An 18,112-nucleotide genomic window follows, 5' to 3' on the forward strand; every position below is an offset into this window, starting at 1 on the left:
GTGATTCCAGGCCTTTAGGAGGCCCTAGCTCAGATTATGACAGCGTGTACTGGCCTTGCTCAGGCAGTCTCTATCTCGACGGCCGCAGCCACTTCTCAGGCCAGGGGAGGCACAGGCACTCAGACTCTCGTCGCTCGCACACCCGAGCAGGTTGTTCAGGGACTCCAGACACCAGGGGCTCCACCAGCCCAGCCGATTGCACTTGCTCAGGATTATGTGGTTCCTGCTATGCCTGAGGATGATCAGCGTAGGTTGGAGAGGTTTAGGAGACTCCAACCACCACCTTTCAGTGGCACAGAGAGAGAGGATGCTCAGGACTTTTTGGACAAGTGTCAGAGGATACTCCGTATTGCTGGTATTTTGGAGATTTGTGGGGTCTCCTTCGCTAATTTTCAGCTTTCTGGGGCTGCACTCAGATGGTGGGAGACTTGTGAGAGGTGTAGGCCTGTTGGCGCAGCACCCTTTACTTGGCAGCAGTTCTCTGTGGTCTTTTTGGAGAAGTTAGTGCCTCGATCCCGCAGAGAGGAGCTGCGCAGACAGTCTGAGCGGCTTCATCAGGGTGATATGTCTGTGACATAGTATGAGATGCGGTTCTCTGAGTTGGCCCGTCATGCTATCTGGTTGGTTCCCACGGATAGGGAGAGGATCATAAGGTTTAATTGATGGTCTCACTTATCAGCTACAGTTGCTCATGACCAGAGAGAGGGTTTCGGGTGCTACTTTTGATGAGGTTGTCGACATTGCTCGGCAGATTGAGATGGTTCGTGGTCAGGAGAGGGTTAAGAGGGAGGCCAAGAGGCCTCGTGGTCAGGGTGGATTCAGCGATGCTCCTTTTGGGGATCAGCTCCAGCACGGTAGAGGTCGTCATTTCATACAGGCTCAGTCAGCTCGGCCATTTCATCGTGGTGCATCATCTGGCCATGGTTCTCACAGCTCTCATCAGGGCCACTCATCACTTAGTGCCCTTCCAGCTCAGAGTTTGTCTCGTGCTCCACCTGTTCAGAGCTCTTCCAAACCAGGTTCTTCTACCAGTTATCCTGGTGCTAGGGGTTCCCTTCAGTTCCCGTCACCAGCACCAGGGAGTTGTTTCGAGTGTGGGCAGTTTGGGCATATGTGGAGACATTGTCCTCATCGTCATAGAGGTCTATCTCAGCAGAGGAGTCAGCCTCCTACTTTAGCACCAATTACCTCACCACCCACCCAGTCGGCTCGGGGGTGGAGGTCAGTCAGCTAGGGGTCACCCTAGAGGGGGAGGCAGATCAGGGGTGGCCAGGCCCGTTTCTATGCGCTCCCTACCAGACCAGACGCTATTGCTTCAGATGCTGTGATTACAGGTATTGTCTCAGTTTGTCACCGAGATGCCTCGGTATTATTTGACCCCGGTTCCACATATTCATATGTTTCCTCGTATTTTGCCCATTTTCTGGATATGCCCCATGAGTCTCTAGTTTCTTTTGTTCATATATCTACTCCTGTGGGCGATACTATTATTGTAGACCACGTATATCGATCATGTGTGGTGACTATTGGGGGTCTGGAGACCCAAGTGGACCTTTTGCTGCTCAATATGGTTGACTTTGATGTGATATTGGGTATGGATTGGTTATCTCCATGTCATGCTGTTCTAGATTGTCACACTAAGACGGTGACATTGTCTATGCTGGGATTTTCGAGAGTTGAGTGGAGCGGTTCTATAGACTATGTACCTAGTAGGGTAATTTCGTACCTGAAGGCTCAGCGTATGGTTGAGAAGGGTTGTCTATCCTATCTGGCCTTTGTGAGGGATGTTAGTGAAGAGACTCTTGCCATTGATTTTATTCCGGTGGTACGCGATTTTTCGGATGTGTTTCCTGCAGACCTGCCAGGCATGCCGCCTGATTGGGATATTGACTTCGGTATTCATTTGGTGTCGGGCACTCAGCCCATTTCTATTCCACCTTATCATATGGCACCGGCGGAGTTGAAGGAATTGAAAGAACAACTTCAGGAACTCCTTGATAAGGAGTTTATTCGGCCTAGTGTGTCACCTTAAGGTGCACCGATTCTATTTATAAAGAAGAAGGATGGTTCCATGAGAATGTGTATTGATTACAGGCAGTTGAACAAGGTCACAGTCAAGAACAAGTATCCTTTGCCTTGTATCGATGATTTATTCAACCAGCTTCAGGGAGCGAGGGTGTTCTCCAAGATTGATTTGAGGTCCGGTTATCACTAGTTGAAGATTCGGGATTCAGATATTCATAAGACAGCTTTCAGGACCCGATATGGACATTATGAGTTCTTAATGATGTCTTTTGGGCTGACCAATGCCCCAGCAGTGTTCATGCATTTGATAAACTGTGTATTTTAGCCCTATCTGGACTCATTCGTTGTTGTATTCATTGATGACATCCCGGTGTACTCTCTTAGCCAAGAGGAGCACGCTCAGCATTTGAAGATTTTATTACAGAGATTAAGGGAGGAGAAGCTTTATGCAAAGTTCTCCAAATGTGAGTTTTGGCTCGGTTTAGTAGCATTCTTGGGGCACATGGTGTCCAGTGAGGGTATTCAGGTGGATCCGAAGAAGATAGAGGCAGTGCAGAGTTGTCCTAGACCGTCCTCAGCCACGAAGATTAGGAGCTTTCTTTGTTTGGCGGGTTATTACCGTCGCTTTATGGAGGAATTTTTATCTATTGCATCGCCCTTGACCAGATTGACCCAAAAGGGTGCTCCATTCAGGTGGTCGGATGAGTGTGAGGAGAGCTTTCAGAAGCTCAAGACTGCTTTGACCACAGCTCCAGTGTTAATTCTGCCATCAGCTTCAGGTTCTTACACCGTGTATTATGATGCCTCGAGGATAGCCATTGGTTGTATTTTGATGCAGGAGGGTAAGGTGATTGCCTATGCCTCGCGCCAGTTGAAGACCCATGAGAAGAACTATCATGTCCATGATCTTGAGTTAACATCCATTGTTCACGCCTTGAAGATTTGGCATCATTATTTGTATGGGGTTCATTGTGAGATCTATACTGATCACTAGAGTTTGCAACATCTGTTCAAGTAGAAGGATCTTAATTTACGTTAGTAGAGATGGTTGGAGCTTCTTAAGGACTATGATATCACTATTGTTTACCACCCGGGGAAGGCCAATGTGGTGGTTGATGCTTTGAGTCGCCGGGCAGAGAGTTTGGGGAGCTTAGCATACCTTCCAGCAGCAGAGAGACCTTTGACATTGGATATTCAGGCCTTAGCGGGACAGCTTATGAGATTGGATATTTCAGAGCCTAGTCGGGTATTGGCTTGTGTGGTATCCAGGTCTTCTCTTTATGACCATATCAGGGAGCGTCAGTATGATGACCCCCACTTGATCGTTCTTCAGGACAGGGTTCGGAGAGGTGATGCTAGGGATGTGACTATTGGTGATGACGGCGTGTTGAGGATGCAGGGGCGGATATGTATGCCTAATGTAGATGGGCTTCAGGAGTTGATTCTTGGGGAGGCCCACAGCTCGCGGTATTCCATCCATCCGGGTGCCGCGAAGATGTACCAGGATTTGAGATAACATTATTGGTGGAGGTGGATGAAGAAGGATATAGTTGGGTTTGTAGCTTGGTGTCTCAACTGTCAGCACATTAAGTATGAGCATCAGAGACCGAGTGGCTTTCTTCAGAGATTAGACATTCCGGAGTGGAAGTGAGAGCGGATCACCATGGACTTTGTAGTTGGGCTCCCACAGACTTCGAGGAAGTTCGATGCTATTTGGGTTATTGTGTATCGGCTGACCAAGTCCGCGCACTTCATTCCAGTTGGTACTACTTACTCTTCAGAGAGGTTGGCTGAGATTTACATCCGAGAGATTGTTCGCCTGCATGGTGTCCCAATTTCCATCATTTTAGATAAGGGCACTCAGTTTACATTGCGGTTTTGGAGGGAAGTGCAGCGAGAGTTGGGTACTCAGGTTGAGTTGAGCACAGCTTTTCACCCTCAGATGGATGGGCAGTTCGAGCGCACTATTTAGATATTGGAGGACATGTTGCGCGCTTGTGTTATTGACTTTGGGGGTTCATGGGACCAATTTCTGCCACTCGCGGAGTTTGCATATAACAACAGTTATCAATCGAGTATTCAGATGGCTCCGTACGAGGCTTTATATGGGAGGAGGTGTAGATTTCCGGTTGGATAGTTTGAGCTGGGTGAGGCTAGGCTCTTGGGCACAGACTTGGTCCAGGATGCATTAGATAAGGTGAAATTGATTCAGGAGCGGATTCGCACGGCGTAGTCTAGGCAGAAGAGCTATGAGGACAGGAAGGTCTGTGATGTATCTTTCATGGCTGGGGAGAAGGTTTTGCTGAAGGTATCACCCATGAAGGGTGTTATGAGGTTTGGGAAGAGGGGTAAGTTGAGCCCCCGGTTCATTGGGCCTTTTGAGGTGCTTTAGGGGATTGGGGAGGTGGCTTATAATCTTGCCTTGCCACCCAGCTTGTCGAGTGTGCACCCAGTATTTCATGTTTCCATGCTCCAGAAGTATATTGGAGATCCATCCCATGTTTTGGACTTCAGTACGGTTCAGTTAGAGGGTGATATGACTTATGATGTGGAGCGGGTGGCTATTTTGGATACGCAGGTTCGAAGGTTGAGGTCAAAGGATATAGCTTCAGTAAAGGTGCAGTGGAGAGGTTAGCCTATGGAGGAGGCCACCTGGGAGACCGAGCGGGAGATGCGGAGCAGATATCCACGCCTATTTGAGACTCTAGGTATGTTTCTAGACCCGTTCGAGGACGAACAGTTATTTAAGAGGGGGAGGATGTAACGACCCGGCCGGTCGTTTCGAGAGTCATAGCTCTATTTCCCCCATTTCTGCTTCCTTTTGTGCTTTTCAGCTATATAATATTATACCGGGTTGGTTGGTTCGGGTCTGGAGTGGTCTTAGAGTGGAATGAGACACTTAGTCTCTAAAGTAGAAGCTTAAGTTGTAAAAGCCAACCGGATGTTGACCTATATGTAAACGATCTCGGAATTTAATTATGATAGTTCCATTAACTTCGTTAGGTGGTTTTGGAATTAGGAGCGCATCCGGAATATAATTTTGTGGTTCGTGGTAGAATTAGGCTTGAATTGGCGAAATTGGAAATTTGGTGATTTTCGGTCGGCAGTGAAAAATTTGATATCGGGGGCGGAATAGAATTACGAAAGTTGGAGTAGGTTCGTAATGTAATTTGTGATGTGTGTGCAAAATTTGAGGTCATTCGGACGTGGTTTGGTTGATTTCGGCATCGGTTGCCGAATTTGAAAATTTAGAAGTTCTTAGGCTTGAATCCGAGGGAAATTTGGTGTTTAGATGTTGTTTTGAGTGATTCGAAGGTTTGACTAAGTTTGTATGTTGATATATGACTTGTTTGTATTTTTGGTTGAGGTCCCGAGGGCCTCGGGGTGATTCTGGGTCGTTAACGGATTTGTCGAAGTTGGAAAATGCAGCTGAAGCTGCTGCTTCTGCTATTTTCGCACCTGCGGAAGGAAGAGTCACAGGTGCGAGGCCGCTGGTGTGCATGGGAAGTCCGCAGGAGCGGGAAATGCTGGGCTAGGCAGGATGCGCAGGTACGAGTTGGAGGTCGCATCTGTGAGCCCGCAAGTGCGAAACCTGGGGCGCAGATGCGGAAAGGGGGACGCTGGGCAGGCTTCGTAGAAGCGGAGGAAACGCACAGGTGCGCCTTCGCAGGCGTGGGTTTTGGGCCGCAGATGTGGAACCTGGGCTCCTAAGTGAGTTCCGCACCTGCGATGGATTTTTCGCAAGTGCGGTGGCGCAGAAGCGTGAAATTTTCCGTAGGTGCGAAAAACCTGGGCAGAAACCAAAAATAGAACCCTTCGCGAATTTGGTTCATTTCCACCATTTTCAAGTCGGTTTTTGGAGCTTTTGGAGTGATTTTTGAAGGGTGATTCAAGGGCTATCAGTGAGGTAAGATGCTTGAGCCCTGATACTCGTATATATGGTGATTTATCATTATTTAATCATGTAATTAGTGAAAATGAGGGGTTAGGGCTTGGGATATTTGGAGAAGTAATTTAAGGATTTGAAGGATCAAACGATGTCGGATTTTGATGAATTTGGTACGGTTAGACTCGTGAGTGAATGGGCTTTCTAGTTTTGTAAATTTTGTTGGATTTCGAGACGTGGGCCCGGGGGGGCGGGTTTGAGCCAATTTTGGATTTTGGTCTAATTTTATAGCTTTTCTTGTGGAATTCATTCCATTAGCTTGTATTGATGGTATTTTACTGATTGTGAATAGATTCGGAGCATTTGGAGGCCGAGTCGAGAGGCAAGAGCATCGCAGAGTAGGGATTTGATCGGTTTGAGGTAAGTAACGATTGTAAATCTAGTCCTGAGGGTATGAAACCCCAAAACCTTTGTATCATTCTACTATTTTGAGGTGACGCACATGCTAGGTGACGGGCGTGTGGGCGTGCACTATTGGGGATTGTGATTTGGTTCGTCCTGTAGCAACTGTAAAGTTGCATATTTTGTGAAAATTATATGATACTTATATATTTTAGAAAGAGTTTCTGTAAATTGGGCTGAATGCTATGTTTGGGCCTTGTGCCAGTGCTGTTTGGACCCTTAGAGGCCTTTTCTTACTATCCTCTTACTTTTTTCGATTGAAAATTTATACGCGGTCATGGTTATACTTGTTTACTGCATAACTCAGTTTTATGACTCTATTTTGATGCATATAAATGTTATTTTGGGCTGAATGCCCTGTTTTTACTGAAATGCCCGAGTGGCTTGAGAGGTTTATGACTCAGTGAGGCTGAGGGCCTGATTTGTGAGGATATTTATGGGATCGGGCTGCACGCCACAGCATGTTTGATATAGGCCGAGGAACTGAGTGATTTATGCCATGATTTGGCTTGATATAGCGTTTGGGCTGAAGGAGCCCCTCCAGAGTCTGTACAAACCCCCAGTGAGCGCAAGTACCTACTGACTGCGAGTACCGAGTGCTGAGTGACTGTGAGGTATGAGTGATTGTGAGGCATGCTCGAGTGGCAAGATTGATGGTGAGGTATGCCCGAGTGGCAAGAGTGATTGTGAGGTATGCCCGAGTGGCATGAGTGACTGTGAGGTTTGCCCGAGGGGTTGTTTATGATTTCATCATTTTTTTTCTCACCTTTGCATTGAGCCTTTGTTTGAAAAACTGTTGAAAAATATCTTTAAATGATTTTTACTGGAACCGGGTTTAAATGAGATAATTTGATTCAAACACTGATTTTTAAAGCATGTTGTACTTTACTGAATTTTTGTGATATGAACTTGATATGCTTTATTGCTCGTCACTACTGCTCAGTCTTTATTTATTGTTGTTACTTACTGAGTTGGCATACTCACGTTACTCTCTGCATGTTGTGTGCAGATCTAGGTGTAGCTGGATGCGGTAGCGGTTGTTGATTATTCTGGTTGTAGATTTTCTCGGGGATAGCAAGGTAGCTGCTTGGCGACCGCAGCCCCTGCTCTTCTCCCTCTTATCTTCCTTTAGTTGTATTTAGCTATTTTTCAGACTATGTTAGTCTTGATATTGTCAGACAAATGGTAGTAGATGCTCATGACTAGTGACACCCCGATGTCGGGCTTTTCTTTTTCGCACTTTCGTTTTAATTTGAACTCCTTTACGAAGGTTTTTATGTTGAATAGCATTGAAATTTATCTTTGAAATGAAAATATCGGTTTGTTTTGAAAATGAGTCGGCTTGCCTAGTTCCATGATAGGCGCCATCATGACAGGGGTTAGTTTGAGTTGTGACACCTACCCTAGCCAATATGTCCCACCCCTTACTGGACAGGGCTGACCCAGGCTGAACCAGGTCGAACCGGGTTGTTAGTGGGCCTGCCTGTCCCGATTAACACCTTTGGTTTGCAGTACATATTAGATTTGGATTGTTATACTAAGTGTTTGGTTAGCTGATAGGTGTTTGGTTGGCTGTTTTATTTGGCAGGTGGTGTAATTGAAAATACAACAGAATTCTGCTAAAAACTTTCCATAGTTGGGGCTGATTTGTGGTCGAATCAGTCACAAATATCACTAGAAATTACCTAGATTTGCGACTGATTCGGTCACAAATTGTGAATTTCTAAAAAAATAATTAATTTATACTCAATATGTACGACTATTTAAATCGGAATATTTAATTAAATATTAATTTTATCATTTAAATTTTCGAACGAATCGGTCAGAAAATTTAATTTTTATTTTTTTAAAATTTTGATTAGCGACCGAATCAGTCACAAATTTACCAACCAATTCGATCGCAATCACTTCAAATACATCCTTTATTTTTCAGTTTGCGACCAAATCCGTCGTAAATTTCCGACTGATTCGGTTGCAAATTTTTTGCGATCACGTGTTTTCCGATCGACCTTTTTCGATCGAAAATTCATCGGAAAAACTCGATTTCCGATCAATTTCTGACCGATTTGACAGTCAAAAATTAGCCTTTTCTAGTAGTGATATATATGTAACCGTCAAAGAAAGAATTTTAAGCCGATTGGTCAAATTGGATTTAAGAGGAAATGGTTCTAAGTTGAGTATGGTCTATTTTATGCTGATATGGGAAGTATTTTTAGATTTTCTAAGTATATTTTATGCCATGTCAGATTCTTATATGAATATGTTAGGGTTTGAGAACTTTTAAGTAAAAATAATAAAGTTTAATGACTTTTAAGTGACAAGAAATAAATAAATAATTTTATTTAGCTGAATATTAATTGAATGACCTCAAGTGAAATTTACCTGCCTGCAGGGCTCTGCAATAAATACTTCATTAATAATATTGACCTTTGAAGGGAAATTCGCAATAGAGTATAATTTTGAGAACATGAAATTTTCTAATGTGGAATACTAATATTTCTGAGAAATTTTGAGAAGTGAAGCTATTCTGTATTTTGTTTCTACAAGTTCTTGCATCTTTTAAAGTTTGAAAATGTTTGGTCTATTTTCTATCTATACATGCTAGTCTTTTCTAATAGTATCCGTTAGAGTACCCAAAGGATATGGTGCAATGGATGGGGTTGCTCCTCCCTTAACCACATGTCTCGCATTCGAGCCCTGAGTATGGAAAAAATTTTGGTAGGTAGCGCTTCCTCCCGAATGGAGCCCTATCCGGCGCGAATCCGGATATAATCGGGCTCCAATGCGGGCACCGACCACCGGGTGAAAAATCAAAAAAAAGTATCCATTAGAGTGATGGGGCAAAAAAGAATGTTCTTAATATCTTATTTAGCAAATGATAATAGGCCTTGAAAATAGAAAAGAACAAGGAAAAAGTGGGAAGGATGCCGAAATTAAATACTACATCATTATCTTGTAGAACAAAATTGTGGAGCAATATTTATAAGTCTCAAAAACCAACTAGTGATAATATCAATGAATAGAAAATTTTGGCCGCGGGAAATTGAACATCATGAACTTCTGGAATGCCTCTACTGCTTCGCAAAAGGAAAAAAAAACAATTTTCGAGTAAAATATTGCAACGAATTGGGAACTAAAGTTTTGACTTAGGTCAGTACTTGTGTATAGGGAAAAAAAAGAGCATCAAAAAAGAAAGAATAAAGAGCAAAAGATATAAATGCTCACCAAGTGTGTTTGTCGTTGAGATTATATTCCTCTTTGCATCTGCATTTTGAAAAATACTTATAGGTGTTACTTTCAAAGTGATGCGTCTACACTTTATTGTTGTTGTAGAAGTGGTTATTCAAATAATATTGAATGCAATAATGAGTTTCATATTTGCCTTACTTCTTATATGGTCACCTTTTGCTTGGCGAATTAGCAATGCTGGTACCATTTTATTTGATATTTTATATTGTGAGTAAGTAAGTTGACTTTTAGCTACTTTAATTGGACTCAAATAGCTCGAATGAGACCATCCATGTAGGACGCACAAAATTGCATAATATGGATTTTAAATATTTATGATTCGTACGTGAATGAGTCGAATGACTTAAGTCTTGACCTAGGAACAGATTTATAGCTCAGATTACCAATAATTTTGCCGTCAAACTAAATATTTTATGTATGTATTTTCTAAATTAATCTAATATTATATGCTAGTCCCTATATTCAAAGAAAAAAATACACTTGATTGAATATTAAATTATTTACCTAGAATCAATACCCACTTAAAATTTTGTTTTGTCATTTTTAATAGTGTATCCATGTTTTAAAATACCTAGATCTTCTTGTCTTGATCTATTAGTAAACCAAAGAACAATATAACACCTCCAATAAAGTAACCTGTACACGACAACTTTACAACTTAGCTCTAACGTAAAAGTTTAATAAAACAATCGAACTAGGACAATTGCAATTGAACACGTCTAGCAGTAGCAATTACAAATCGAACCAAAAAACTGCACCAAATCAAAAAGTCAAACCAAATCAATTAAAAAATCCAACTTGGTTTGGTTTGGTTTGATTTGGTTTGGTATTGAGTAAAAAAATTCGAACCAACCCGATATATAAATATATAATTTTTATATATACTTTTAAGATCTTATATAGAATTTTCTTTAAAAAATATTTAGAAATATTTGGGATTCTCTTGCGAGATATAAATTTTATTAGAATATGAAGTGCTCCATATTTATTGACCTTAAATAATAGGTTGTATGATTACTTTCTTATCAAGTGTTACTGAAATATGTCTATCTCTTTATTCTTCCATATTCATATCATATGTTAAGATCTATTAAATTCTTATATCTTTTTCGCATGTGAAGTGATTATTATTATTTAGGTATCATATTGATTTTTATGTTTAATTACTAAATTCGATTAACCTGAAAGTGTACATCAACGAAAAATTATTGTCAGGCGATTAAAAAATAACTATTATGTGTTACTAATAGAATTCTCCGTAAGAATATTTTAATCGATAATATGTTTGTCAATTTTTTATATTTTTACTAAATATATATTTACTTATCAAATATTTAACAAAGTAAGATTGAAATAATATTTAAGTAACAAAAAATTCAAAAACTCGACAAAATCGAACCAATTCAAATCGATATAATTGGTTTGATTTGATTTTGATAAAAATCGAATCAATCCGGTGCAGACAACCCAGTAGAGTTTTATGGGCACATGAGCTCAGTTGATAGCGGTGAACAACTTTTTTGCTGGTTTGACGTCTTGAGGTGACGATTTATCCCATAAAAAAAATACCTAACATTTTGTTGTTTTTATAAATTATAGAACATCGAAGCCTGCTTATATCTTTCAATCATTTAATGTAATGTACATCTTTCAACAATCAAAAGATGGTTAGGTGCAATTTCCCATCTTAAATTAAATGAAACTTCCTTATAAGAAAACGACATAATACATTTAAGATTATAAGAATACAAGAGTATTTTTTTACCTGTTATACACACTTCTAATTTTTATAGCTATTAAATTACGACACATAAAAATGGCCGATATCTTTTTCTCTAGAAAAATTCACATCAGTGTGGAAGTGGAACCCGTGGCCTGCATTTCCCTCAACGTGTCCAGTGTCCACATTCCTTTCATCTCTGTTATGTCTACACTATTAGTCGTCACTTTTACTGTCTTTTGCAAACAAACAAGCAGTAAATATGGGAAACTACACATTGCAGTTTTTAGCTCACCGCTAGTAAACACTGAAACTTTATCCTCAAATAATCTAACAAAAGGGCAAAAAGGTTTGTGTAAGAAAGAGATGCAAAATGTAAATAGGCTATATTCACTGTTGTGGCTGCTTGTGAAACTTACCATCAGTGGCACCATTATAAACCAGTAGTAGCACTTTTCAAAAAAGCAAAGTGGACCCCTTCTATGTCTTGCGTTCCCACCAGCTTCCTTGGATTTAATATTCATCAGTTGCTATCATTCGACCTTTTCTTCACTATTCTACACTCTCAGTTAGTAAGATGACCTGCTTAGCCTTAGAGTCAAGACCCCCATCTCGTTTGCTTCTCTGAAAAAGGTAAATTTTTTTCTCTTCCTGTCTTTTTAAAGTTGCGACATTTTCATGAATAATAGCGAGTCAAATTCAAGAACGCATCTTTTCTTGAATTTGCATTGCAAGATTCTAAATGGGTATGTTGATTTTGATATAAAGTTACAATCTTTGAATCTTGCCAGTTCTTCTCATTCATATGTTTCCAATTTTTGTCATAATTGAGTATGAGCATAGGATTTGCCCGGGTCGAGCCTGGTGACCCGGTAATTATACTGGGGAAGGACAATTAATGTAAGGTGTAAAATGCAATTAAATCATGATTTCCTGCTTTTGCCTTTCTTTACCATCTTGAATTTTCTTGATTTGTGAATTTATGGGGGTAATTAAGGTCATCTTAATTTTCAGGCATGATTTCTTTTTCAGAATGCATATAGTGTGGGAAAGTCAAGTCAACTTAGAGAGCCCTTTTCTATTACTGCATAGATAAGCGTTTGGCATTTTTCCTTGTATTTGCAATGACATTGTATATTGCCTATACCTGAATTGGTACTTTTCCTTGTCTGGTGCTGGTCAAGTGCTTATTATTAATTCTCATAGGAGTAAATATTTAAGGTGTCAAAATCAGTCATTATTGGCATTTTGTGGAATTGTCGAATTAGCTTAATATATTTGCAGAGTATTTTTGGTCGTCTGCGGTGTCTGATAGTAGTCTAATTTTCAAAAACTTTGCACCTGTGGCATTATGTACAATATTTTGAAGAGGGCAGAGATGATCAAAAGCTATTAAGAGACAATCTTGTTCTTCAGAACTCTTTGGTTTATAGTCATGAATGGTTCATCATAATCCTTTTAGGGGCACATATATTTCTTTGTCCTGTCATTTGTCCTCTAATGTAGCCCATTTCACAATTCACAAAAGAGGTTAGATACATTCATATAAAGTGAATCTGAAAAAATCACCTATTTGTGGTAACCACCTTTTACATACTATGAAATATGAAATTCTTTATAAGCCTCTTTCAAGTTCTTTATTCAACTATACCTTAGTTCTGATCAACTTCAAATTCTATAGACGGTGAAAGGGTCCTGCAGTCTGAAGAAGGATAGTGCATAGTCATACCTGAAACGTTTACAATGAGTAATAGCTTGTTGCATACCCATTATTCAAGTGGTGGAATCCCATCCGAGATCGCTGAGAATATAAAAGATCTTTTTCCTGAGGATGGTGATTTGAGTTATGAAGAAGTTCTTTTGCAACAGGTATTATGGAATGAAATGAATGTTCTGCACAGGGTTCAACACTGCACACACACTTTTGTTAAAAGAATTTCTGTTGACAATTGGTTTCTTATCTTGCAGGAAACTGTTTACTTGTCATTTCAAGCAAATGGGAAAAACAGGAATATGAGCTCTGAATATGGTCAAACCAGTAGAGGGCAGCAGGTATCAGCACAAAAGGGTGATTCTTCTCGAAGCTTTGAATCACAATTGGCTCTGGATGAAGCTTTAGCTAGATCGTTGCAGTTAGGGGATGATTTTGAGGATTTCTGCAGAGATGAGCTTAATTCTACTGTGGCTGGTAATTTTGTAAGAACATTATTTAGCCAGTAAATTCTTGGTCATACAGCTCTTATCTCTGCTTTTTATTAGGGTACATTATTGCCCGGGTTTTCTTATTTAGACGAACAAATATCTCTAATTGCCTCATAATCCTAATTTGTCTTCTTTCCTCTGTTAATAGGGATTTGATATTGTTCTCTGAGATTAAAGAAGATGTTAATCATCTTATTATGACCGATCTATAAGTACAACTGCGACCAATGATATATACATACCAAGATGTTAAAACTTTGCCAAATTTAAGGCTTTTCTACACTGAACTTTAGAATGAATGAAACACTAGTACTTTGTAATCTAAAAACTTAAATACTAAGGATAAGGAACTCACTGAATGAACATAATCATTGGGACAGTGAAGAACGCTAATGTATTGGTAATTGCTGAAAGAGTGTCGTTTTTCCTGGATTCCCCAGTATGCGAGTGTTATGAACTGTTTATACAAAATTCAATCGATTAAGAAATTTGGAATTACGTCCTGAGTGGTATGATGTAAAATGTACTCCCAAAAAATGTTTTATCATAGAAATCATTTCCTAGTATCTTTTTGGTGATTAGTTGAACATTTAATTGGTCGATAGTGCAAGGCTTTTTGATTAAAAAAAATTGGTCGATAGTAGACTGGGGCTTGATGATTTGATGTTTTGTGATTGTTATGAGTAGCAAAAAGTGGAAATAATCTTTACATATTTATAGGAGCAAGTGATATGGAGTAGGAGAGTGAGTAGAGAATGATTTATTACCACAATGCATGCAAGTTGTGTTCACTATTTTGTAAAAAGTGTTTTCCTTAAAATGATTTCTTCCCAAGGAAGATGTTTCGTGGAAAATATTTTATATCACCCTAGATAGGGAATTGTTGTTGATTTGTTCTTCATTCTTCTAAAGCCATTTCTAAAAGTGACTCAAAATTTAGAGCGTCTTGTAGGTGCGTGCATGTTCAGTATATTCTAGCGGACAGGCTATATTGTACATCTGAATAACTTTGTGGGTGAATAGAAGAGTATGAAGTAAATTAATTAAAATAGGATCTACTTTGTGGGTGTTTGAATTATAGTTTCTATTCATGTATTATAGGATTTAGTGTTCACCTTACTCATAACCAAGTGACCTCCACATTATCTGCAGGCAACAGGGGATCCCCTCCTAGAGAATCACCTCCGGTTAGGGTATGATGCAACTATTTAGTTCTCTACTGCTGTTTTTAGCTTAATAAGGTTCTATGCAAGGGTTAATACAGATCTCTATTACTGAGTGCAGTCTGGGAATACGAGCACAAGACAAGATGATATTGATCCAGATAGCATGACCTATGAGGTTAAACTGCAATCACTTTTTCTTTTTTCGTTTTGATTAAGCTTGAAATAGTTTATATTACTGTTGCTGTTTTTTCTTTTGCCGTCATGTGAACTTTCATTTATGCCGTTCCAATTGTTTCTTTCATTTTGGTAGGAATTACGGTCCTTAGGAGAAGCTGTTGGCCAGCAGAGCAGAGGGCTTTCACAAGATCTCATAAGTCGATTGCCAACTTTCAAATACAAGACCGGATTCTTCTCGAAGAAAAAGAAAATGGGAGAGTAGGATAAATACCCTTGTGATTTTATTTCTTCTATCCTGCCTATCTATTTTGCGTTAGCATTTATAGAGAAAGTGCATTTCCACCATTCACTGTTCACACATGGCTGACAGGCACAGCTAAAACTGTGGTGTATTAGTGTTCTCAAGCAACCCATTTGACAACCTTTGGAATAGGTTTTGTTTTGAAAAGGTTTTCTGGAAAGAAGTTTGTTAGAGGTTGATCCAGTAAATAACTTCATTTAAAAAAGAAATGCATAAACAAACACCATCAAACAAGTTTGAGAAATAGATCTACGATCATCTAACTATGTTGGTCCTTGCAATTTCATTTATGCAGGTGTGTTATATGTTATGCTGCATACAGAAGCGGAGATATGTTGACCACTTTACCTTGTGCACACATGTTTCATTCAGAATGTATAAACCGCTGGCTTAAAGAAAGAAAGGTGAGAAACCATATCCTCGTACTTAAGATCCTGTCCCCTTCAGTCCTGTTTAAATGTTTGTTCTCCAGTGCTTGAGTAAGATCATATGATAAAAAAACACAAATAGACTCAAAGACAAGCAAAGCTTTTGAATTGCTTCGCGAGATGCAGTAGATGTGAGGAGATTTTCACAGAGATCAAAACTCTACTCAACTTATAGTTATTAGTCTCGCCTTTTAGACTTTCCTTCTAAAGCTCACATATAAAACTTAACAAACGAATAGTATCGTCTTCTTTTACATCAATTAAATGCACAAGTTCTAGAATCCCTCTCTGTATCAGAAAAAATGGTGAGGGGATGAATATTTAGGGGTTGTAAGCGGATCACCCTGGACAAGAAGTGCAAAAGTCAGCACTTGTACAATTGACATATGGTGGTAAAGGATACTAAGTTTCAACTTACTATTCGTTTGAGATCAATATTCCACTTTTTACTGGAAAAACACTGTCCCTTTTCTTTTCCTTCATCTTTTGGGGGAAATTGTGCTGCAGCAAAAGTGACTAATATCTGTGTGTTTGTTTTTTTTGTGTGTGTGTCACAGAACTGCCCCCTCTGCTATGAAGAGGTGAAAGACGAGTGACTTTGCAAATGCAACATCCCATGGAAAGGATAAAGTCTTGTTGCTCAATTACCTGTTGGTGGTATTTGGACCTTGCCTTCAAATTCAGTTTTCATACATGTAGAGAGAATCAGCCCCGTTAAAGACTTTTAGTATTTGCTTGTAAATAGCTTCTGGATTGATTCTCCACATTTAACAATCTGTTGACATATCCTGCATTCATATGCATTATGGTGTTTCTTCTCTAATGAAATATGAATTGGAAATTTATATAGGTTTTGCTAATGAGACCAACAACAACAACAAACCCAATAGTTTCTCACAAGTGGGGTATGGGGAGGGAGGATAAGATGTACGCAGTCTTACCTCTACCCTTAGAAGGGCGGAGAGGTTGTTTCAGAGTTTTGCTAATGAGACCATTCAACCAAAAAACTGTATAGTCCTCACTTGTGGTAGCAGCTCATTTCGCAATTTTCTTGTCACCACTAATTATATGAATTAAACAATTAGTTAGCAAGGTAGATGTTATGCAGGGAGATCAGTTGGAGTCCATTTAAATCATCGTAATTTCACTTTAACGTGCTAAGTATTAGTTTCTATTTCTAAGCTGTACTAATTATATTAAAATTTATATGGTTGGGCAAGTTGTCTCAATTTAATATGTTCAATTTTTTTTTTCAAAGGATATATATAAAAAAGGGAGGGAATAAACAAAGAAGATCGTGTACGAAGTGGTTCACGTGTTATAAATATTATTTTCTGTTTCTAAGTTGTAATTCTTATAATATTCATAAAATGTGCCAAATTGCCTCAATTTAATATTTCCAAAAAGAAAAAATGTAACTGATATTGCAAAAAGAGGGATGAGAAAGAAAAAAGTAAACTACGTGATTCACGTGTTTTTAGTATTAAATTTCTGTTTCAAAGTTATAATTATAGTTTATATTCGTAACATGGGCCAGGTTGTCTCAATAAAAGTTAAATATAAAAGTACTACAAGTTGCTAGGAGTAGTTTGAAATGTTCCATAATAGGACCTAAAGAAAACGTGAAGAGAAGTCGAATCAAAATGGATCATAAAAATTGAAGGATGAAGAGTGGATTTGGTTGGATAATTAATTAATTAGATTCAAGCCCCCTCATTAGCCTATCCCAATTCTTTTCTTTACATAGATCGTTTGGTACAATGGAGTCGCAGTTACGTGAAAGACCTTTCCTTATCTTTCTTTTTTTCTTCTTTAGAGGAGGTTACTTAAGAACGGTTTATACGATTTTAGCATTTTCCTTCCAAGTTGGTGTAATTGTTCTAGTATTCTTTTGAATAGTTTTACAGCTCTAAAACTTATACTTGTTTCCCCTAAAACGTAGTTCATTTTGATCAGTATTATTCGTTATATATTAAACTAGCTAATGATAGTTTAACATTTTGCATGTTATAAACATAAAATCGATATAAGACCTATTTGCTTTCAATTTCAAACTTCACTAATGTATATTATTATTATTATTATTATTATTATTATTATTATTATTATTATTATTATTATTATTATTATTATTATTATTATTATTATTATCATTATCATGTGTTTATTGATTAAATTAGTTAAAATGTAGAAAATTAAATAAAACTTAATAAGGGTGGAATCATTATAATTTAAGAGCAGAAGAACAATATCATATTAGTAGCATATTTGGCCAAGCTGAAAAATTCAGCTTATTTTGATAAGTGCTTTTCTCAAAAGTACTTTTGGTGAGAAACAGTTTGTGTTTGGCTAATTAATATGAAAATTATTTCCGAGCAGCAATTAGTATTTGGTCAAAGTTCTTAAAAATTGCTTCTAAGTATATTTTTCTCAAAAGTGTTTTACAAAAAAGTAATTTTGAAAAAAAAACTATTTTTTTCTGCTTCTACTTAAAAA

General features: G+C 38.7%; 1 protein-coding gene across 4 annotated transcripts; it reads left to right on the forward strand.

The window, feature by feature from the left end:
- The first annotated feature begins 11,648 nt into the window (after positions 1-11,648).
- On the forward strand, positions 11,649-16,461 carry LOC107760527 (E3 ubiquitin-protein ligase BIG BROTHER-like). Of its 4 annotated transcripts, none has more exons than XM_016578588.2 (8): positions 11,649-11,975; positions 13,024-13,211; positions 13,311-13,530; positions 14,697-14,737; positions 14,829-14,885; positions 15,021-15,145; positions 15,484-15,592; positions 16,174-16,461. In XM_016578588.2, the coding sequence occupies exons 2-8, from the start codon at positions 13,086-13,088 to the stop codon at positions 16,210-16,212; spliced, it is 717 nt and encodes a 238-aa protein (XP_016434074.1). In that variant the 5' UTR covers positions 11,649-11,975; positions 13,024-13,085; the 3' UTR covers positions 16,213-16,461. The 4 variants fall into 4 exon arrangements, with proteins under 4 accessions (XP_016434074.1, XP_016434075.1, XP_075108083.1 ...); XM_016578589.2 differs by having other exon boundaries at positions 11,957-12,088; XM_075251982.1 differs by lacking the exon at positions 11,649-11,975 and adding an exon at positions 12,095-12,247.
- The last annotated feature ends 1,651 nt before the right edge of the window (positions 16,462-18,112 follow it).

The sequence above is a fragment of the Nicotiana tabacum genome, chromosome 4 (assembly GCF_000715075.1).
Source record: "Nicotiana tabacum cultivar K326 chromosome 4, ASM71507v2, whole genome shotgun sequence".
Taxonomy (NCBI): Eukaryota; Viridiplantae; Streptophyta; class Magnoliopsida; order Solanales; family Solanaceae; genus Nicotiana; species Nicotiana tabacum.